This window comes from Antedon bifida, chromosome 6 (assembly GCF_963402885.1).
Source record: "Antedon bifida chromosome 6, ecAntBifi1.1, whole genome shotgun sequence".
Lineage (NCBI taxonomy): Eukaryota > Metazoa > Echinodermata > Crinoidea > Comatulida > Antedonidae > Antedon > Antedon bifida.
Window position 1 is genome coordinate 2,255,517 of NC_136231.1, and position 25,076 is coordinate 2,280,592.

At 35.1% G+C, this 25,076-nt stretch overlaps 1 protein-coding gene across 1 annotated transcript; it reads right to left on the reverse strand.

Moving 5' to 3' along the window:
- Nucleotides 1–49: 49 nt before the first annotated feature.
- Nucleotides 50–25,076, reverse strand: LOC144845973 (A disintegrin and metalloproteinase with thrombospondin motifs 6-like). The gene is made up of 22 exons (XM_078703506.1): nt 24,884–25,076; nt 23,828–24,192; nt 15,137–15,317; nt 13,557–13,705; nt 11,973–12,056; nt 11,488–11,612; nt 10,642–10,791; nt 10,104–10,250; nt 9,646–9,784; nt 9,087–9,179; nt 8,747–8,892; nt 8,184–8,247; nt 7,973–8,081; nt 7,504–7,643; nt 7,093–7,210; nt 5,862–6,103; nt 5,590–5,728; nt 5,291–5,417; nt 4,582–4,804; nt 3,568–4,095; nt 3,138–3,294; nt 50–2,433 (listed from the first exon to the last, which is right to left on the reverse strand). The coding sequence occupies exons 1-22, from the start codon at nt 24,975–24,977 to the stop codon at nt 2,309–2,311; spliced, it is 3,645 nt and encodes a 1,214-aa protein (XP_078559632.1). The 5' UTR covers nt 24,978–25,076; the 3' UTR covers nt 50–2,308.

Sequence of the window (25,076 nt, forward strand, 5' to 3'; positions counted from 1 at the left end):
TTTGTTTAGTTCACTAACGAAATATACTTTTAAAAAACAATAGAATATCTAAAATAGTTAAGCATTTAGTGCAGACGACCAATTTATTTATAAATGTTTAATCTTTCCTTAAATACTTCATCTAACACTAACATGTATACATTTTAAATATTTCGCATTTATAAAACTTTAAAATATCCACTAAATGCCCATTATATTATTACAATCTTTGACACCAGGGTCTTTATTTAAACAGCAATTTATGATATAATACTTTAATCGGAAATAATCTAAAAAAAACATGACAGGAATAATTTAAAGTACTTAAGAAACCTAGACGCGAATTTAGATGACTGTCAATAGTCAATTAAGATTTACCTAGTGACAGCTATAGCTAAATCAGGTGATATGTGTGTAATAGTTTATTACAGCATCTGAGTATATTACTTAGAAGCAAAATCAAGATTACTTTATACCTTAAATAACTTCTTGATATTGTATCGATGTTTCGTGGAATACAATAACGGTGTACTAACTTTCTGTCACTATAAACATATTATTTTAATGATAGAAAATCTGCTTAATTTTAAACAGGCGATTGATATTTACAATTCATTCTAAAATAACCCTTTGTTATGTTCCATTGAACCTAAAAACGATTTACATAAAATTTAGGATAAAAACCTCACCTACTTCATACCTGTTTTTGTTGTGATCCTATGCCACATTGATATGACCTTCTACCTAAATACTATCATTTTGATCAACAGTTTCACTGTTCCGTAATTATAACACTATCTATACATTCATAATATTTACATAGATAAAGCTCTTGTCGTTAATTATATCACCAGAACAATTGTTGTTATTTATAGACTAGTTAGTTCTAACGGTAAGATTGAGTCACGTGTACATCAAATGATTCAAATTTAGCGCCGTCAGAGCAATGCAGTTAGCTGCATAGCTATCGATGTTTCAAATTTAGCGCCGTTAGAGTCACAGAAATGGAAGCCACTCTTAAAATACATTATAAAAAGGTACATTCATACCAGATTTTTAGCTGCAGTTATTTTATGCCAGACGCTATCACAGGAAATAGAGGCAATCGCGGAGAGGAAATAAGACGCAACCGCGGAAAAATAGACTCGACCGCGGAGGCGAGGGCAAATACATTCCTCGAATGGAATACAAGTGGACGACAGCGACGGCTGTTCTTCCGTTGCTTCGAATTTCCTTTTGCGGTTCTTTTTAAAATAATATATTCAAAGTTAAAAGGAAAGAATCACGAATATGGATAAATTCATAACATCCTCAACACAAAAAAACCCTTAAAATAAAAATATAGGCCTATGCCTTTTAATAAAGAAAACGGGAACTAAATTGTCAATTTAGTCACGTCCTACCTATACGCCACGACCTTATTGATTTGATACTCAACTTCGTTTAATTTATCAATATATCATCATCGAAATAGTTTATAGCAATAATAACCATTATTATATACATTAGTAATATATCTGGAGCAGCCTTAACGAGAGATGCAGTAAGATTGTTCTGAGTCGTCTAAATCTCTCTAGTTACAATTGGATTTTACTATATTTATTTACATTTCGTATAATATTATTATTTAATTAAATAATTATTTTGTTTACAGCGAGTTTATATGTTGCGCATATATTGTGGTAACAAGAAATATTAATTATTATATAAAGTGACTAGTTATTGAATTCATCATTCTATAAGAACACAATGGCTGTCGAATACTGATGAAAACATTACGATACCTAAACAAGGTTGAAGCAGACAACTGCACGTCTGTTTACTGTCTCTAGACATAATACCGGTACCATACGAATATCGGGTGCGTTGACAAGGTACCTGGCACGCTTCATTTTACTAATACAGCCTAAACCACAATGCCTACGAATGATTGTATTTCGTCTTTAATTAAATTACAGTTTTAAATTAGAAGGTAATGCATTTATCAAGTATCGCATTTGCGCAATCGTCAAAGACATATCATAATACAACAATGAAAAGAATCAAATTCGTAAATAAATATTTTAGTAGCTTTTAGATACATTGTTTTCAAATCTAACAATAATTCGTTGTATCATATCGATTTTCCAAATGTCACTGGATATAATGTTATAATAAATAAAAACCATAAATCAACAATTGGTCGTGAATTAGTATTTGTACATAATGTTATCATACATTTTGAAAGCTTTTATGGTACAGTTCCATATAAGGTAACCATTGTTACAAATAATTAGATGAACGACGTGTTCAGACGGGTTGAAGCAGTATTTTGAATCTTCTCTTTGCATCATCTTTGTCCACACGTAACGCAACATTTTGATTGATATTGTAAGTAATGACAATTTCCTCTCGATTTCAATAACTTGCATTGTGTCGGTGGCAATTTATCTTCTGTGCATGTTTCCAGAGGATCTAATGAGTAAAATTAAAAGAACGATGACGTATGTAGAGAACATTTCCTACATACGGGACACTGAATACATCATTAGGGAGCTTTCGATTTTCGACGATTGACGATCAAACTACGTTATGTTAATTCATTGTGCGCATGTGGGGATTTTTTCCTCGCGCTCCACCTCGACACAGGTTTGATGGTTTCTATGTCAAGGCGACGACCAACCTGACCTAGTTAGGTCGTCGCATACTCAACACAAATATATATATATATTGTGTTTTTCATTTCACCTTTAATACATGAAAACATTAATAATGTATACAAAATGTTGACATGATACAGTAGATGATCTCGATGGATTTCGGCCGTGAGAGCAGAGCGTTTAACAAACATATTAAAAGAAAGCACTCAGAAACTGAGTGAAGTACTTGGCAAAATATTGCCTCAGAGGGCGCATATTGAGTTTTTGGCATGGCCCATGTTAAAAGAATACACTTTTTTATTTCTTTTTATTTTCCTCCGCCAAGCGTTCTAGTTTATGAAGTTATTGATAAACCGATTTTCTTGAATTTCAATAGTCATGTTCTGTAAGGGTATATCTATGTACATCAAAAATTCAGAATGTTAACTTTGAAAATGGTAGGCGCTTTCGTGCTAACAAACAAGCAAGTATTATACTTTGCGGCGCCATGTAGTAAAAGAATAATACATGTTAAATTACCTGTTGGCTCGGATGCTGTTGGGCATGGCGGACCTGTACATGTTTTAGTTAATTCTGGTTTGTCGTGTTCTGAACAACTATCATCTGTTTCGTTCGTTGCAAAGTTAACGCATACTACCGTTCTTTCTATCATGCCTTCACCGCAGGAAACAGAGCACTGAAAAATTATATAATTTTAAAAATATACTAAATGGAAATTCATGTCTACATTTCACATCATAATATCACAGTCAATTTTCGTGAAAATTAAGACATATAGCATATTCATTCATTTATTGTTAACATTGTTACCTTATGCCTAGATATTCTGAATAGTTTAACATTGTTACCTATAGATATTCTGAATAGTTCTTGCATTAACATCGTGTGTGCGGGAGTTATGCACACAAAGTGACTAATGATTTGACAAAATTGTAAACTTTGCACGTACCTGTTTCCACTCACCCATCCGCCATACAGCTTCCGCGTGGCTACCATTTTGCTGTTTAGTGTGTTTATCATGCTCAACTACCTTAAACATTTTTTCCACTTCTTCTTTTCTGCTTGATAGCATATGTTTTTCCATTCTTTGATCTGAATCAACCGGAGCTTTTAAAGCAGCGTTATCAATAACCAGCACAATGTCTTCCTCAGTTTTTCGCTCTGGATGTTTCTCGTTGCGTTCTACTAATGTATGTAAATACTGTTGTTGTCTTTTACCTGACTTTCTGTCAAGTTTCTCCCATTCTCCAAACGTCACAGGTATGTCCGATTGCTGTTGATTAGAAAATTCCAATTCGCTTTCGTCTTCTATGATTTCGTCATTATAAAAACCATTGGTATCACTAGAATCTGATGCCCTATCACAGTCAACCTGGCATTTGCGGATACTGTCTGGTTGCTCTGTGTCGTCACAGAACCTTCTGGTATTGCAGATGACAATTCGAGTTTCAGTTCCTACTCCGCAATCTACAGAACACTGTGCATACGAATTTTAAAAAAATATACGTTAGTTTTATCCTGAAGTTTACGGTATTAAGCTTTCACTTCAGGACGGTAGACAAAGAAGACGGCATTTAATACAACATGCGCATGCGAATAACCCATTACACCGTTAACTTCCGTTCGTTATCAGGCAAATTGTTAACGTTTGGTTTTCGTCTACTATCTTGAAAGGAAAAGCTCGCAATTGTAAATACCTAGACACACTAACATTACCACCCATTGAAAAAGTTCGTCAAAACTGCAGTCTTTGTTTCCTCATGTAGACTCTCATGACTACAAACAACTGAAAGTTTTATTTCTCATTACAAAATGCCTAACTTCAGCAAACTATTTTTCTGCTGAGTTTGCACACGCAAACTTTCGAAAATTGTTCTTACCAAACTAAACAATCAAGTTTGCAACTTGCAAAGTAAAGTTTGCTAGTGCATACTTGGTAAGACCAACACAAAATTGTATTTACCTCAGACCAGTTACCAGTGATCCACACGGGTTCAATTGGACACTCCACCAAATTACATGGTTCAATATATCTTGGCTTGAAAATTCCCCGTTTTATGCACTCCTCATCTTCTATGACCATTTGTTCATCGTATCCAAAACTTCGAATGCAGAAAACCGATCTTATCCGCTTGCCGTTTTTACCACATGTAGCACTACATGATTGCCAATTTCCAATCCACCACCTAAAGTAATGGTGATAACACGATTATTTAAAAATTGTTATTTATACTTTACACATCCCTGTACTGTATATACGTTTTCTCTTTTGTGTATACAGACAGGAACATTTTGCTGTCTTTTGTAAGGTTAATTCAGGTATTTCAGAGGGTGAAAGTGTGATCAGTTATTTTCTAAGAGATCCATTTGGAGTTCTGATAATTCAACACGTGTAGTTGGGTGGCCTAGTGGTATGGAGTTGGGTAGCCGAGTAGTTAGGACACTTGACTGTCATATAGAGAGACCCGGCTCCTCAGCTGTAAAATGACCTGGTTGAAAATACTAGAGAGGATAAGGCGACATAGAAAGGAAGTGGCCATCCTACCACATAATTATATAAATTATTTTACAAGGTACAGAAAATAGTTTTCGAAACGAAATCTGCTGATGCTACCAGGTTCACTACTTATTACTATTCGACTTAAGAATATAAATTGTAACGTTTTACTCACATTGCTGGACAATTATCTGTGTTACACTCCCGCTGTTTTCTGTTGGGTTTTGTTGTTTGATTACAGTAAAAGTTTTCCACTATTCCACTCGACTTCTCTTCACACAAAACTTCCGCAATTTGCTCTCCTAAGAGGTATACAATGTTATAATTAATCACTTTGTCCACTATACAGGGAGGTCAGTGCTAAAGTGAATACAGAGAATGTATTTGGCAAAATTTGGTAAATATAAATGAATAATAGATCATTGTCAATCTTAGTTAGCGAACCACATCTTTATCGCAATTCCATAGACTTACCGCCTCCACATGTTGCTGAGCATGGAGACCAGTCTTCGTGTATCCAGCTAAACTGTGATGTTTTTTCTAGGCTCTCGTTGCTGTTCTTCGGTATTGTGTATTCGACTGAAAGATCTGCATTTTTCTGTTGCATCAGCACCTACAATATATGACAGACAGATTTAGCAGACAATATTTACACAAATGATTATGAATTTAAACTTTTTGGAACACAGAGTTCACAAGATACAATCAAAGCTCACTGATTTTCAACCAACATTAGCATACCGTACCTCAATTGTGAGGGGTTCTGTTAGTGGTCCTGCTGCCGCGACCTTTTCCAGGTTATTTCGTCTTTTATAAACTATAGTCGTACCAGCTGCTTGGTATTCACCGGCATGTCTAATAAACCAATTTCCATTCAAGTAATAATCGCCATTTTCCCCTCGTAATGCCAGAAAGTTGACGGACGCTGCAACTTCGTACACACGAATGTTTCTTGCTCCTATTGGAATCACTACCACTTCTCTGTATCCTAATAACAACGAAACAATGAATAATTGTGTAATTTACCCAAACATACCTATCCATGAGCAGGGACAACCCACAACCTATATGCTTTATACGATGGCACGACAGGGTCTGACTGTCCACTACGACAAGGACTCGACTGTTCACAACGACACGAACTCGACTGTCCACAACGACATGGACTCGACTGTCCACAACGACTGGACTCGACTGTCCACAACGAACGACAGGGACTCGATTGTCCACATCAACAAAGTCTCGACTATTTACAACGACATTGTCTCGACTCTCCACAACGACAGGGACTCGGCTCTCCACAACAAAATGGACTCGACTGTCTCGACTCTCCACAACGACAGGGACTCGGCTCTCCACAACAAAATGGACTCGACTGTCTCGACTCTCCACAACGACAGGGTCTCGACTGTTCACAACCACATGGTCTCGACTTTTTACAACGACAGGTACTCGACTCTCCCACAGCGAAATGGACTCGACTGTCTACAACGACATGGATTCGACTCTGTCCACAACGAAATGGACTCGACGACTCTGTCCACACCGACAGGGTTTCGACTGTTCACAACCACATGGTCTCGACTTTTTACAACGACATGGATTCGAGTCTGTCCACAACAAAATGGACTCGACGACTCTGTCCACACCGACAGGGTCTCGACTGTTCAGACATAAGACAGATACATAAAGTCGTTCATAACTGCATGTCCTCAACTGTTCCTATTACAGTGGCCACAACGACAAGGGTTGAGACAGATTGTTCATTATTGGTACCAGTGGATCAATATATGTTATGTCATTTTAGCAGTGTTGTGATTACATTCTGTGTGAAGGTAACTTGTCGTCGTTTGAACGCCGTTGTATTGAGAAAATGGAAGGGCACTATCGTGAGAAACGGGGTTTTACTTAACCCGACATTAAAGACATCCAAGTGAATGTTAGAAACAATAACGAATTAAACAAAACATAACTTACCGACACCATGTTGTGTGATGTTACTTTTGATAGTCTCGCACGTGGATCCATCACCATGACATACTCCACATTGGTCCTCAATTGCAGTGGAATCTATTTTGTTATCGCATCCTACTTTCTAAAACATGCAATGAGAAATTACGAAAAATTAGATTTTATTATAATTTATAATATAATAACAACTACTATACTGCTACTGTATGACCTGTACGGGTTTATAGAGTGAAAGACATAAACGTTTTAGTAACAGTAGCCTAAATAGCCCGTGATACCTTTACCTGGTCTGAACGCATACATGTGCACTCGTAAGCAAAATGTACTTAATTTGTGTTGCAGATCTTTATAATGTGCTTAGTGATAATACGATTGCATACGGTTTTCACAAATATTAGGCTTGTTATTATTACTTACCTGACAAATTCCACTGATACATATGCCATTCATATTCATCTCTAAAACCTCACAAGATGTTCCATCAATTACTTTATCTTTTAGTGTTTCTATGTGCCTCTGTCTCTTCTTTCGTCTACATACCAACGAACATTCTTTACCTGCAATATTCAAAGTTATATTTTTGATAGTCAATAGTTGAATAAAGAACTCGGTATCTTTCGAAAGAGTAGGAGGGTTACCCCAGTTTACTGGTCAATGTAGCTCCTGTCGTTTGGTGACAGCACTCGACAAGAAGGGACTCTTAGGGGAGAACAAGTTGTGAAATGTGTCGTAAACACCTGTTCCAGTAGGCTGCAAGTCGCAGGTTATTCCCCTATTTACATTTACATAAGGAAAGCATTCATGTTATGAAGACAATGAACCTACTTTAGGGAAAAGCAAATTCTAAAAAAAACAAAACATAGCTAAAAAAGGAGCAAAAACATACCTTTTAGTTCGCGGTACGGTACCCATTGGTAATAATTGCCACGAAACTGTTTACTGTTGAACGAACTGCACTGCAATTCACGGAAATCTTTGGATCCTGGTCGACAGGGCTGATAGTGAAAACGATATAATGAATATTTGATGGTGGAGCTAATTATACGATACGATACAACTTTATATAAAACCAAAACTGATGAATAAAATTGTCATACCTGTGTATTGCACAAAGCATACTTTTCTCGTTTACCTAAACAGTATTCACCACCATTTGCTGGTCTGAAAATAATAAACAAATGTATTAGTTCAAACGATACATACTAAAACAATTCTCGATCATGGAATGTAACACAGTAATACAAATTAATTAAATGTTTTAAATATTCTGTTGTTTACATTTTTACCTTGTATTATGTTGTATGTTACAGGGGTTGCGGACACAAATGTGTTATGGCGCTCTGTTGCTGTCGCAACCCCTGGACCGCTTGTTGTCGAATAAAGAAATGAAATGAAATGAATCGTATAACTGTTGTGGCGCTGATTCGACTATTTGTTATACATGAATGATGTATAGAAATTATTACGTAATACACATAACGGTATACGGTGTAAGCATGTATCCATTATGTATTATTCATACAAAATCAGTGTGTGATGCCCTTGTAACATGAAATCGTTGTTAAAGTATGAATGAACTTCTTGTCGATACTTTGTGGCTGGTACGTCAGAATACTGAATGCCATACTAACAGGTAAAGGTAAATCTGATTTAATCATACCTTGGGTTGTCGCATTCTCTGCTCATAACTGATACCCCACCACCACAAGTCCGAGAGCAACTTGACCATTCTGACCAAGTGCCCCAGTCACCATCGATAGCTACTGCCCTCTCTGTCATAGGCACACATGCGCCGTTCATACACCACTGTAAATTTAGCATAACAATAATCCTATATTTATATCATAGTTTAAAGAAATGGCATGACGTCTTTCTACTAGTTTCATTAAATGTCTTGCGATTTGTTTTTCTAAATAGTTTCTCAATAACTAGTTTTAATTTGACTAGTGTAGAGGTTACTGTAGTCCGGGTAGAAAATATATAGGCCTACTGTACAATACCTTGTTTTTACCACATTTTGTTCCAGGCGCTGCACCTCCCATCTTTGTATGACAGGTACCATTAAAACACCATAGGGTTCTGCATAAGTCCTCCTAAAAGATCAATATTTTCTTTCGTTTTTTATATCTATAGTAAAGCATGACATAATACCTCCATACCCCCAACGAAGCGTAGTTGAGCGGTTAGATTAATAAATCGACTGAATAATGATCGATCGGTCAATCAAACTTATCATCAGTCAATTGATCAATCAACGCCAATAACTCGATTAGTCAGTCAGTGATCATTTCACTCACTGTTGGACAGATATATTGTTCGTACAGTATTGAGCTTGGTTCCCACGTGGACGCAACGACGTAGGCACAACGGAAGTGAGTTGACCAATCACAAGTGACAGTTCGTGATTGGTCAAATTAAACTTTCGGCGCGCTTAGTCGTTGCCATGAAAACCAAGCTATACGCATCACACTATTAATTTAGACCTAATATTGTTATAAAAATTTTGGACGTTATGCTAACAAATGATCAACTATTGAGTTAGTAGTGGTGTCTACCTACCGGAAAACAAACGGACACCGATGATCCGTATCTTAGTCTGCACTGATGTTCAGCATCGTACATGACGCCTGGCGGTACGTCTGGGTAGTCAAAGTCGTGCTTGCTTGGTGTATCTAGCAAACAATTGCCCCAGCCTCGACTAAACAACATCACAAATGAATATTAGGGTTATAACATCATTAGCCTTGGATAACCGTCGTTTTATTCTCTGCACATGCCATATTATCAGATTCAAAAGTGGTATTTAAATGCAGATTTCGAGAACACATATAAGCCTTAGCTAATGACATTAAACGGATTTGTTACTTAAAAAGTAAACTAACTGTATAAAAAACTCACTCAAGAAAAAATGTGATGTAAAAAAAAAATGCAGATTTCGAGAACACATATAGGCCTTAGCTAATGACATTAAACGGATTTGTTACTTAAAAAGTAAAATAACTGTATAAAAAACTCACTCAAGAAAAAATGTGATGTATTCTCGACTACACGGAGACCAAATCAAAGGAGCCACCGAACTTGGCATAGTACCACTCATTATATAGAGGGCGTTCGTTGGAGATTGTGTGCAATCATTGTTATCACCATCATGTTTCATTCCGAGACTACGTCGTAGAGAAAAAAATCATTTAGTAATACATTAAAGAACTGACATTTATCTACAATAGAACCCCTTCTTTGTGACACGACCACTATTCAGGGAACGTCACTATTACTGTTTTGGGTCCGGAAAGTGACCCTTTAATAGGGGATCTACTGTAGATTTAAAATAGAAACACTTCCGGTCTACTGACCAATTCACCATCAGAAGGGCACCACCTTAGACAAGTTACACCAATCACATTTTACATTGTGTCGTCCTGCCTGAATATATTGTGTTGTATTTGTTTATATGTGTCTATCATAAATTTGAAATAATAATTTGAAACAATATTCTATAAAAAAAAACATGATCAATAAATATTAATCATAAATGGTGGGCGTCTGTATACTCACTTATGTCCAATTTCATGAGCGATTGTAAAGGCCACATTCAACCCTGTATCGTCATTTATGTTACTGCTTTTGTTCGGATCGCACATAGCAGCAATGTTGGCCAGACCTAAAGTTAAACATGGCCGATTGCTCCCTGCACAAATATCCTTTCTGTAAAACACAAATAGCATTAGAACTTTAGATCTACTGTAGCCTATTTCCCAAATTAGACTAAGGAAGTGTGTGGCCTGGGCCGGGTAGAATGTTAGGTAGGCTTACTGTAGGTGATAATTTGGCTGCTGCCTATAATTAGACTAAGGAAGTCCGGTTGGTGTGGCCTGAGCCGGGTAGAATTTTAGGTAGGCCTACTGAAGAAAATAATGATTTATTATTTATATTTCTCAACTGAATATGCATGACACGTAAGAATTTGTTTTAATAGAGCCATCTATGTAGCCGAAATGCACATCGTTTGCTTTGTATGTCGCTTACTGGGTTTGAAATTGGCGGCTGAGTAGTAAACATTTTTACCAAATACAAAAGAGGGCGCCCCATTTTAAATGCATATTCTGTACTTTTTGAACTGTTTTGATGTACAGAAACGTTTTAAAGTACATTACTTTTTGAAAGTTCATTTTTTTCTGAGAGCACGCGACTTATGGCTGTTGGCCTTGTTATGCTGTTGTATTGCTTTTATAAGAGAGCCACACGTCGACGTTTCGATATTTTGTTTGGTATACGTATGACACGCCATGCGTGCACAAATATTAATCGTGTTACCAATATTAAGCCAAAACGCCGTCAGAACATAGACTAGAGTATTCCATGACGTAATATGGGGCTGGAAGAGAAGGTTTCTATACGTACCTTGTAATTAAAACAGCAACGTCATGATGGTTGGGGTGTTCATCACCTTTCATATTGATACTTTGTTGCCAATTTGAAAAGCTTCTCAATGTAGGTATAGCGTTATGCTGAATCGTTAAATTTTCCTAGAAGAAGAGTGTACACTGGTTAATAGATGTATGCATTCACTATTTAGTTATTTGGGGGTTTTAGGAGAGGATGAAATAGTAATTGCTTATAGTAACTAGGCGAAATCTGTCCTACTGCCCTCAAGAAGAAAATGCTATAGCCAGGAGATGTTGCTTTGTGAACGTGTGCATATGAAGGTCCTGCTTGACAACTTTCCAAGATTCAGTGAGAAAAATCCGTCACAGTGTTAATCCACTAAATCGGGGTTGTGGGTTAGCGAACTATAGGCCTACAACAAGCCTGGTTTATATGCTTGTTTTCACTAGATAACTAATACTAAACAGAGACTTATAAAAGAATATAAAAGAATACAATACCTGATCACTCTTAAGAAGAATCACTCGAACAAGTATTATATTTATATCATTTCCTATGCTAGCGTCTCGATACATTCCAGTTACCTATAAAATACATTAGATACTTCAGTTATGGTGGGTTTCTTTTCTGTGTTGCCCAAATTTCCATGTTTTTTTACAAGTACAATAAATATCTTTTACTTATAGTTTCTGAAGCTTGGCGATTTAGGCTCCTTATAAAGGCTAAGATCAAGTAAAAATGTAAGCGTTTGTTCAGTGAAGCTGTATTACATTAAATAGGCTCATTTTTAATATATAATTAAGAATTTTTAAGTTTTAAGAAATTACATCTACAGTACTGTAATTTTCAGAAGTAGTACACTTGTTCTCTGAACAAAATCTTAACTCGTATTTATGTAGCGGATCTAAAGATTATGTAGGTGAGGTTCAGGGCCTTTTGTTAGTGTAATGACTTTTTAAATGCATGAACTTATTTCGGAAATTTTGGGAAATTATTGTAAGCCTAATGGCAATTGAAACGTTTAGCTTGGATCCCACTAGTAGAATACGCGGGTGGAGACGCACGTATCGACGCAAAGTTCTACACAAGACTTTGGGTAGGCACCAATCGGAGTCGAGTAAGCACGGTGTCGCGTAATAAAACAACGTTTTCTGTTACGAAGGCCTACAGTGATGAGTCAACTTCTCATAAGAGGAGGATGTGAAATTGACAGAAGAGTATTTAGCACGTTGCGTACGGAAGGGTTGTTTCTCTAGTGCGAACCAAACTGTATAAATGGCTGGAAAATGGAACAATTAACAAAAAATGGTATAAAATTCCAGAAATTAATCACTTATGGCTCGAGACATCTAATGCCAAAAGGTTTGAAGATATGTAAATAATATGGAATATCTTGAATACCCTCTAAATTGAAGATTACAGAAAAGTTAAATGTGGGTCAGGTGTAAAACCGAGTAAGCCATGGTGATTAGCCGTCTTTTATAGGCTGTGTATGAGTAGACATATGATTAGCCTCTTTGTAGGTTATTTGACCTATCCCGATGTGAATCTAACGCTATAATAATTGCTAACGGCGACAAAATGTCTCACGATGCTACAAACATTTAAAATAACATGAATACTCGTACATATTAAACAAAACATTAATGTTTCATGTACTAAATTTAATTTAAACGAGTGATGGAATTCATAAGTAACATTTTCCATAGGGTGATGTTGTAATGGTTACTGTGATTTAGGATTGGTAGTAAGATTAACAAGAAATATTTCTTACAAAAAACTCCACTCATTTGACGATATCTACCGTTTACATGCATCTCAATATTTATCAACAAATGTTTTCATAAACTCTCTTTTCCCAGACGTGCTTTGGGTGTGCGCATGCCCAGTCCGAGTTTCCAAATACTCTTTTTTTTCAGCCGTAGTAAAACTATAAGCTACCGCATGGTAACTGTTTTCTAATCGTTCCGTTCTCTTGAATATAACTGTCTAAAGGAGTGGCGCGAAATTGTGTCCATAAATGCAGTTAAGTAAAATAAGGACATACGAACTATTCTTATACAATTACATCAAAATAAGCCTACCATGTTCATAACAGTAAGAATGTAGAGCTCAATGTCGCCCCTGTCGTGGTAATATGTTACCATCAATGGATCAGCAACCACCAATACTTCGATATTCCTCTCCAAGCTGGTTGAACGCTTATGACGCTTACGAGAGTCATTCGGGCTACCTGAAAATATCGTTTTCAACTGTTAGGATAACAGTTCTTTCTGAAGTATTAACTAAAGTAAAGTTATAGCCATGTAATTCTTAGTTTCACGTCTAGAATTAAAAAATTATTTTGATGAGCTGCTTTACTAGTATTAGCTACTTTTTTTTACTACACAACCATTTTTTTTTAAATTTGTATAGAAGAAAATGCTTCAAAATTTGATGAATGAGGCTGAGACGTAAAAAATGATTTGATTTGGCCTAAGAACATTATGTAGTGTATGAAAACAAATTGTGCATCTAAAATTATCTGTGAAATTTAATGTTGGTGTGGAAGTTACCTCAACACATATGTATTGATTTGCTGGCTTTAATTAGATTCTTTATTTTGTTTTCATTTCAGGAGATATTATAGTACAAAATACATAAATGCCTAAATTTAGTGGTATTGGATATAGTTCTCGTCATGGATTAGCAGGTAAAATAGCTAGCAGTTATATATTTTTTATTCCCAACAATAATTTAAACAGTTGTAGAAAAATATTGACCAGGAGAATGTGTAAATATATCTACATTGTTAGATTCCCCTGACTTGTACAAACATAAAGAAGAATGGTTACTACAATGGGTTAAATTATACAGGGAATACTTACAATAATAACAAACGCGAGAATGTTAAATTTGAAAAGTGAAATAAAAATAGTTTTTGAAATCGGGTGACAGTCTGCTTAAGGTCAAATTCTTTAAACATAAGGCGTATGGTAGTCATGACAACAGAATTAGGTACATAAACAAAATGGCATCCTTACATAATAATCCATATTTACTGTTAATAAAGATGAACTACAAACAAGACAGCAACTGATTAAAGATGTTTTCCTAGATGTTATTGTGTGTTCTGTTAAGTGGCAGAGTGTTTATATAGGATTCTACAGGTCCTTAACTCGAAAGTGAGTGACAAACGATTTATATCGTTCAAATTCTATATGTTTATTCTATTTTTCAGTAGCACGACCCAGGGTTAATGATTCTATACGATTGTTAGAATAAAGCTGGCTATCCACCGGTTGTCAGTTAGATCGGGAAAGTCAAAATAAACACTGACGTTTCATGCGAATCCCTTGAAGCCCCTCGTCAACAATGTGTGCAGAATCCTGTTGATAAATAATCATGCCCCTTAATGTGTGGCTGGCATATACCAGTGTGCTACCCGACTGTTATTGATTTAATGATAGATCCAGGGAACACTTTATTACACCAATTAGGTCTTCCCTGTAAACATTCAGTTAACATTTCTGTCATCACTTCATCATCCCAACTGGTGGCCAATGGATCTTAAAAGATTCATTGTTTGTACCTTTGGGTTTAAGAAATGATGACGATAGTTTATGTAAACAAAATATTACATATTAAAAAAGAATAATTTGTAGCTAAATTTGGATCTCCATACCTTTAATTTGACGGTAAATCTGTTCAGCTCGTGTCGACATAGGGTGATGACTTTCGTCAATCTCACCCTGTTGCATAGGCCGCTTGTATACGATGTGAGGATGGCGAGCATCAGCTGTGACGTCATGACCATAGACCGGTTCGATGAGATATTGTCCATTAGGGGTATTAATATAACCCCTCTACAAATATAAATTATTAATATATAAATATCCAAGCCAAAAAATGTGTTTTTAACTAACCATTTAGAGACGCAGTGAATATTGATTCACGAGAGTCTACCGTGAAAAACATTAAATATTTTGAATATACATTCGTTTTTAATGTTATATCTTGGAGTGGGTCAAACTTAAAGTCTTTCTGACTTATATGATTCTCCCCACATGATTACTTCATTGCATTTATTATCCTGTATGTATGTTATTATATTTTGGAAATAAAATAAAATTGAAATTGAACATTAGGCCTACTCCACAATTCTTCAGTCAAAACATCTTACATATAGACGAGAGTCCATCCTTGTTCAAGTGCACTTTCCCTGTAAACAAATTAACAGACATTGGTCCGGGTGTTCCACACGAGAGAACCCTTAGGACAGAAGACAATGTTTAATGAAAATGTTCACCACCACGTGAAATTGAGCCTCAAAGCTAAGAAACGCGGGTTAATCTCCTACAAGTTTTCTATTTCTCTCTCAACCAAATCTTAATATTGCCTAACATGCTATGTACTATTTAATCATCAAGGTTATCTACTGTTAACATAAAAAAAATATAAATGTAAACACCTATCATTTCTGCTTCCATAAACATTTCTTTAAATTAAACCATGATAGATGATAATAAAGACATCAAAACGCAGACACTTCCAGTTGCTAAATATCCGTAGGCTTCAACCTAAGTCGTGTTTATCTATTTTTCGACCTGGCATCACTTAAAGTAAAACAAGATGGGGTTGTTATGATTTACGTGTGTTTTATGACTGAATAAGTGAAAAATATATCAGTCATCATTTTCTAAAACTATTTAGGCCTTATTTCCGGCCATTCATGCTGATATTTAAAATCAATACGCAACCATCCGGGCCTAAACATGTGAAATAAAGTGTGTTCTATCTTTAGCATTGTGGCGGTAGGGTTAAGGTTGTTATCCGGGTTCCTAATTAACAACCACCCCACCTCCTATTCTACTTGGAGGATCCGCATGCACACCGATGTGTTTGGAACGTGAAAGAAGAACACTGAAGAATGCATAATGAACAACAACAACAAAGGTACACAAACTAGTACATCTACTGTATATTAATCTAAAAATTACTACATAGAAGGAATTTCATCATTAAATTTAACCACCAGTCCATTTATAAAATCGCATCAATGATTGACAACCGATAGAATAGATCACTCTATTGATGGACAATAAACTATAATTCCTCGTAAAATATACTGATGGTCTGCCAAAGTAAGCAAACCAAATAACTTCTTGACGGGCAGGCGAGAAACTATGACGTCATTTAAATTGCAACGATCTTTAAAAGCACGTAATTAGATTCCAATGGCTTATCAAGAGTTAATTTTCTTATGCAAGATCATGTATCAATTATATTTAACAAATTACTGGATATAAAAAATAATAAATGCACTATGATAATTCATGCACTGGTCATCTTATTCCTAATTTGACAAATAGGCTATTGGTGCCATCGACTGACTGACTGACTGACTGGTCGTTCAATTGGCTAAGCCGGGGCTATAAATAAGGATTGATAAGCATAAAACAAAATTATTATTATTATATAATATAATTCAATAATTTAATGTGCGTTTATTATTATTAACTTAGCGTCTAAAAGAACGATTGGTATTTGAGCATTACTTCCACGTAATTAAAATCCAGAGATTTCAAATCTGTCGGCCTAGACCACAATTACATATGAAAGTTATTTATGCCATGTAAATCATCTTTTAAATTAAAACCGTGTCGATTTTAAACAACACTGTCTATTACACGTCCCGGTGCTATATCGGGAGCTATACATCATTACAGAGACAGGATCATCCACATGGAAAGACCTTAATACTAATCCAGAGTTATATTAGGCGCCGCCTATCATAACCTCTAGCCATGAGCATGTTTCTTCATCTTCACGATCCAAATATATCATATTTTTAAGGTTCAATAAATTATCAATCAAACATTGGCAGACTAGAATCATTATTCAATAGATGTTTGCGCACGCGCTTTGTACCTTTCTGAGTAGAGATTGAAAATGTGTTACTGTGACTTTTAAAGATGTTTATACCACTAAACGTCTTCAAGATTAAATTATATTATTTTCAGGTTAAAAAAAAATACTTTCTTGGAAACTCAAACACCTTTAAAATATAACGAAACGTATACAGGTGTAGACAATTTAGAAGTGAGACCACAATAACCAACAGGTGTCTGGTAAAAAAAGAAGCCCATAACAAACATTATTGATGGGATTCATGAAACACATTTATCTTTTCAATAAAGCATCTGCAAAGTACATGATGTCCCCAGTTCAGACATACTTTGAGGTCAAAGGTGATAAGCGTTCGACGTGGAATATCATCAAACATCAGACCAGAATACCACAAAACATGGGTTATACTGTTATACTGCGTGTACATTTTGCGTTAAGCCGATTTTTCAATAGGCGAATTTGTTCGCGCGAATCGAAAACGTCAGCTTACACGCATGCGTAGAGAGGTATTTGGAAGATGCAAACATGAATACGCATGCGTTTTTAGCTGACGCTATCGATTCGTGCGAATAAATTCGCCTAGTGGAAAACCAGTTTTACGTCATAGTACCAAGAAGGTTACAATTGCTATATTCCAAACTACATCAGACAGTCGTTCGTGATAAACAAGTGATGATATGAATATCATATGTTAACAATATACATTCAGAGATTATTTCTGCTTGAAAAGTTGCTGCGATGTCTTGAGTAAAGGGCGATTAAGATTCTGTTCAAAACAGATCAGGTATAAACTGTCTAGACTATTAATATCAAACACCCCCAAACAAGGTAGGAAGGCCACTATAAAGTAAGGGGTTTGAAGCTATTAGTATTAGGTTCCGACAAATGGATGACAGAAATAGATTGGATAAAGCCAACCAAATCCTGGCGCATTACTCTATACGAACGGTTAGACTAGAATCACAGATCCGTTAGAAGGTACATCGCGTCACCATTGGTCAAAATACCTGGGCTGCGCACTCACGTCCTCACGTATACGTCACCAATGACATAACCACGGGCGTAGATCGACGCTGCTGATACTCAGTAGGCCTATTTGGTGAATGTCAGACGTAATACACCACACCTAGATACAAGTTGATAACAACTAACAACAATATTTGATAAATACTAAAGTAATTGTAGATTTATTTAAAATGACCTAAGGCAATATTTACGTTAACAGGATACGGTACACTTGTACTTATGTCATTTGACGGGTCATGATCATGAATTGCGGTGCAATTGACATTCGTTTTTAGTCTACTGACTCCAGTTACAATAATGTGTACTCATGAGTTGTTTAAGTCAAAGAGTGAAGGCCACAATCACACCAGGTACGCGATGTTATTCTACTCCCCTGTCGGCTTGCACCTCACAAATCCATATCTTCATTTGGTAATATTAATTATATAAGAAACAGTTTATTTAAATTAATAAATAAAATATTGTTTCCCAGACCTTAAGCTGTCCGAGTTTTTTTTTTTCAACGATTTTTCGATTGCTTACTAAAATGTCTTCAGACGTTGCATAATGCTATATCACCTGCTTATATGACGTAACCAACATACTTGTAACTTACCTATATAAAATGTAGAAAACTGTAAATGAATTAATTACAAATTTAGATTCTGTTTACGGAACACTCGGGCGCTATCACATTTCATAATTAGAAATTTGTAACAAATAAAACAGTACTTCCTTTAGCACCTTGCGACATTTGATTTGTTCTCATAAGAAAAATTTACAATCCAGTCTATACCTAAGATTTCGTGACCTAATTTTATCCAATAAAATGTATGTAGAACGTGAAGGAATTTATTTGATATTGTCTAGATTTTAAATCAATGAAATTTATACCCCGAAGAATCTAATGAAAATCACTGGAAAGATATTTTACACTGGGTTGTTGTTTGAACGCTGGAGAAATAATATATTATTATGTTTACACATCTCAATTAAATATTTTGATCGAAAATAAGTCATATTTTACAAAATACTACTACTATATAATAATTTATCACATTATTAAATTTGATACAATCTTCGTTCGAACGACGTTTCAAATACCAGATGGAATGGGGAAACCATGGTATTTTTTTCCGTGCTATATATAATTCAATATTAAATATAGTGCTGTAGTTTTTCTTTTTTCTGTTTTTAGGTCTAAAAATGACATAAAATGTATATATTCTATTGATGGTTTTAAAAACCATCATTGATATAATGATTCATTAAATTACAATGGTTCTATAGGAAGATTTGAAAATTTAGTTGCTGCAGTAACTGCAGTAAAAAGAATAATTTTGACATGGTTCTTTAAGTTTACTTCATAATATTAATCTAAATTAGATATACCAATCTACTAAACTAACACACTAATACTGTGTTAATTTTTCATATTTAAGATCAGCCAATAAAACATCAGTACCATAAGGGTTACCATTTGTCAGGGTTGTATTTTTTTGCCTAAGGCATGACCTCATTGTGACCTTTAGTACATAATGTAGAAAGTATAAAATGTCAGTGAACTTGTGAGACTGTTGATGTACTGACAAATAGACATGTAAAGTACACATCTTAACGATGGCGAGACAAACGATTAATCTCTAATTATCATAACAATTATTTCCTTTGTACTCTTAATGAGACTCGCTATCACGACTCTAAGAAAGTCACCTAATGTGGATTTGAGCCGTTGGGTGAAATCTAGTGAAACCCTCTGTTTAATTTCTTCTTAGAGCTAAATTTAGACCTAGACATAAACTTTAAAATACAATAAATTGGAGAGATACTTAAAGCTGATTGATCAAAGGTTAAAGGCTTAAATAAAAACTGTTTTCATCAAACCAGTTTTTTTAAATAGTTTTTTTTATGTAATAGACATAGACAACTAAAATTTAAGAAAACAAAAATACGTACAATTTGCTTGGGTTATTTTTAAAACATCAGCAACATCATTTATTTAAAAACTTAAGATTATTTTTTTCCTAAGCATATTTTACCAATCTTATCTCAATATTTATTAGGCGCATGTACTAAAATATATCGGAACTTTAGTATAAATTAAACAATACAATATAATAAGTTTATAGTATATAGCCTAAGTACAGCAAGAGAAACATCTCCTATCGTTCTATGTTCGTGGATGTTGGTTTAGCGTCACACCATTTATCTTCCTAATTTCAATCACACAATGTGTCTAATAAAACCTCAGTATGATGTTATCTCTCAATGTGTTCAAGTTATGAGTATCAAAGTGTTAACACTACATGCACAATTTGATTTGTAATTTGGTCTAATGTAAGCCACACTGTGTCAAAACCATATAGATCACAAACGTAGGCTAAGTAGAGTTCAACTGACCACTTAAAGATTTCATTAAATCGATCAAGGTATTTTAGAAATTGCCAATTTGACGCAGGCAAAGGCTTATATAATTTACGGTTTTGGGACATAGGCCTATAATAAAAGGTGAAAATTACTGAGGAGGGAGGAGATGGAAGGTGAAGAAATTAACTATAGTCAATGTGTAGTAGTGGTTAGGTCTACTCTGTGAAGATTATGGCCTAGTCTACATTCCTAGAATCCGGAGCACTTGACAGTGGATCGCCTGGTTATTCTAGAAGGATTTGTGATGAAAACTTGATACGTACAGTTTGGTGAATGTTTGGTTAAGCGTATTCGGAAGTTTGTTTTGTATTGTATATGGTTAACACTCTCTTCAAGTCCTATTTAAACTAAGTAAGAATACACTAATTATTTGATTCGGTATTGGATGAGATCCCATAACGTGTTTGCATATGGAATGTTTGTCGTCATTGCATATAATTTGACCCCTTGTTGAGAACAAATTGGACTAAAATGCCACTAATAGGTCACGTGCCGCAGGTGTACGGTGTCGTGCCATCCAGCTAGTCGTATTACTAACGACCATTTTATGACATTATGATGAGAGATGAATTGTGTGAACCCATTATTAATTATATATTTACTCTATATGTCAATTAACACCTTTCAGTATACACAATTGAGGACGATGCGGTGACTTACCGTTACATTTAGGGACCCCTCGGGATGTATATCCCTTTTGGGGATTTAGAGGGGTGGATCTAAGATACCATACAAATTATTGCGTTTTGTGTTCGTTTTTATTTGTATTTGTACTTGTATGGTATCTAAATAAATAAAATCAAACAGAAACAGTTGAACAGAAACTCTTACGATACCGATACGAAAGTTTTGCAAATACAATTAATATTTAAAATAATTATTAAACACACATTAACAGTCTTCTTTACATCCCAAGACAAGCGATACAGGGCACAAACGTTTTAGAAATATTATGTTAACCTAAATACGCACATGTTACGTAAGAAAATAAAATGTCGATCAGATAAATCGTTGCCAATCAATGATGTCATAGGCAGAATCAAGTGGTGATTGCGGAGAAGAGGTGAGGAAATGCAAAATATAGACACTTTTGGTGAAGATCAGAACTTTTATCATTGTTTAGGACCTGCTCCCGCCTTATTTGGTGGGAGCAGACAACCCAGAATCCGCCACATATATGCATGCTTGCATGCAGTCATCCTAAGAATTTGTATTAATAGTTTTTTTTTATCCTTTGCTCTGGTTTTTGTTGAAATATTTGAACTTATGTTTTTCTTTAATACAGATCTAATTACTTCTTTTGGATTTATGTGAGACTAGGTTGTGTTTTTTTTTTAAAGCTAATAAAACTGAAAAATGTGTGAATGCTGTATGTGACGTATACAATTCATTATGAGAATGCAAAATAGACCAATCAAAGTACCTCCACATAACTTAAACTTGGGTCCCACTTAGCCTAGCCATGTACGACGAATGATTCGACTTAGTATCTCATTAGACCGCCCTATATAACCTTGGCCCTATTCGGATAGACCTACGTGGTAGTGAACAATCTTCACATCACTTTTCTAGAACTCAGACCTACATCTTTTAAACATCTTTAATAAGTTCCAGCAAGCTTAGCCGTCTGACAATCTGGAATTTCATCATTATCATTCTGGATGGAACCATTCTATTTTTAGCATATAATTAGTCTAAATGTAGGCCTATATATTTTCTGTTTGTCCAAGCTGTCAACGTTGTTCAAAATATCACTAAAACGAAGTCTGTGAACTACTTTACAACTAAACTTTTACTCTATTTTATTGGTCTAAAACAGTATGCCAAATTGCCAATGTCAAATGGTTTGCGCAAAACGAAAAATACATTCAAAACAGACAGACCAAATTTAAACAAAGTTGATTACCAGCATTTTGTTCACTCATGAAGCTGCTAATAATAGTAATAATAGTTTTAGGGGATATTTACTGTTGTATGTTCGTGATGTCAAAAAGGATTATAAAAAAGCATTTCTGTCATGACCGACATCGACCTGTCATCATAATGTTTAATGATCATTCAAAAGAAGATGATCTGATCATCCGATCATATCGAATGACTTGAGGTTTGATTGAGTAATAATGAAACCGCGCCCGTGGAACCCACAATAATATTATAAACCACAGTTCTATCTATTGATATAAATAACAGCTCCATAAAAAGCCCACCCACTATCTTAAACACTTCTACTAATGTTCCAAGTACCTGTAATTTTACCAATTATTTTGCTCCATATGAATTGTACGGTATCTCAATGTTTATAAACGTTTACAGAATAAAACTATCCTGTCAGCTTATCACTGCAATGCACAGAAATAATGATTTTAGGGTTGAATATAATGCTACAGGGTCAGTAATAAAGAGATTAAAAGTCAAACAAAAGGCAGTAAAACATTAATGCTGGAATGTTATCGGTTTTAAAATGAAACCACACATACAACTACTGATATATAATAGATATTGGGTTTTATGTTTACACATCCACTGCTACCAAGAATATCCAGGTTGTAAGAACGAAGTAGACCAACAAATCAAAGTTATCAGTTTGAGCATGGGCAGAAGGTTCGACGAACACTGAATCTTTTTACATTATATTGCAGTACATACAGTTTATAACATTAACTAAATTCGTTATAATCATGATCATGATTATCGAAGTAGGCTGAAAAATGTGTCTTTAAATATCGTCAGTGGAACACTATTATGTTGAATGTAGCTTTATTTTACTGTTGATTAATTTACAAGATTACAATTATACTACAACTGTTAATATATAATAGCAAGATTTACAAGAAATATGCACTATATTGAACATGCATCTTCACGTTACAATGTATAATCATCAACGTGCTTTGTGAAGATCTCTACGTTTCACGAAACGCTATTTTAGTGTTTCTCATAGCGCCACTAACATCATTCCATTTTTATAAATAAAAACAAATGATATTACATTACAATGATTTGTTAAAAATGAAAATAAGAATTGATAACTTACAAGTCCGTTACAATTACTGATTGCAACGTGAGAACCCGGCTGTGACACTATACTTCCGAGGTAGTGACAGTGATGATGGTCCCTTCTTCTTTGATCAAACGTGTGTGTTCGAACGTCACTCGAATTTCCCCTTGTCTCGAAAACAAGCCCAGGGGAAAGAAACTTGTCATTACGAGTGACATTCAGATGCACGTCGGTATTGTTTATTTGAACTTTAAAGTAAAGGTTTTCAATATTGGGACTGTTACTTTTACGAACTCTGTGGTGATGACCATCTTTTAAATCATGTGACACAAACTGCCCATCTTCGTCCGTGACTCTTGGGACTATGACGTCATACGAATCTAGCTCTTGAACGAAAGAAGCTGGAAATAATCAGAAATGTGTATCAAATAACCATTTAAATATTCTGATTTCGACAGAAACTGGCAATATGGATATAGTATTTTTTTACTGTACCGAAACGCAACATCGACACTGAAAATGTATCATATGCTTTCACACGATAAGACAGCACATTACAACAGTTACACAAGAATCTTTCCAGATAATAGTGCAAAAGACGACTTAACGTCAAACGAATGGGAATTGGCCTGATGGCAACATGGTTCACTATTTGAACCTTGCACCGTAAAAGGTGAATTTGCATCCTCCCGCGCACTTCTAAAGTAGGCCAAATTATGGTGACGCAGACAATGATGAAGAGTAGGAGAAATTAACCATTCATTTTGACATTCAAAATCTGTTGTGCACGTGAATAAGTTAGTAAAAAGGAACGTTCTTTCTTAAAGAGAACAAATATTACGAATGGCTTTTAAAGGTAATATAATATTTTAATAATATAATTCAAAAACTAACTTATAATACGATTTTGTTTAGCAGATCGTTTACAAACGAGAACTTAATTATCTACCGGTAAATCAACAATTTATAAAATCCATCTCAACCGTGAATAACCCACTTTATACCACCATGTATATCAACAATTATTTATAATTTTATGTATATTACCGTGGAGTATTGCTCCCATTAATAATAATGAATAAAATAATTTACCTTGCTTTGAATCGGTGAAACTTGGTCTGGGCTCCTTTACAAAGCGCGACCCAACTACTACAACACACATTATTATTACTGTATATCTCAACATAGTTATTACAATCTGTTGTAAATTCGATTGTTATATCTAATCGTGGTTGCAGTCTTGTAGAGTGTTTATAACCCGTCTCACTCGGTGACAGATAATTGT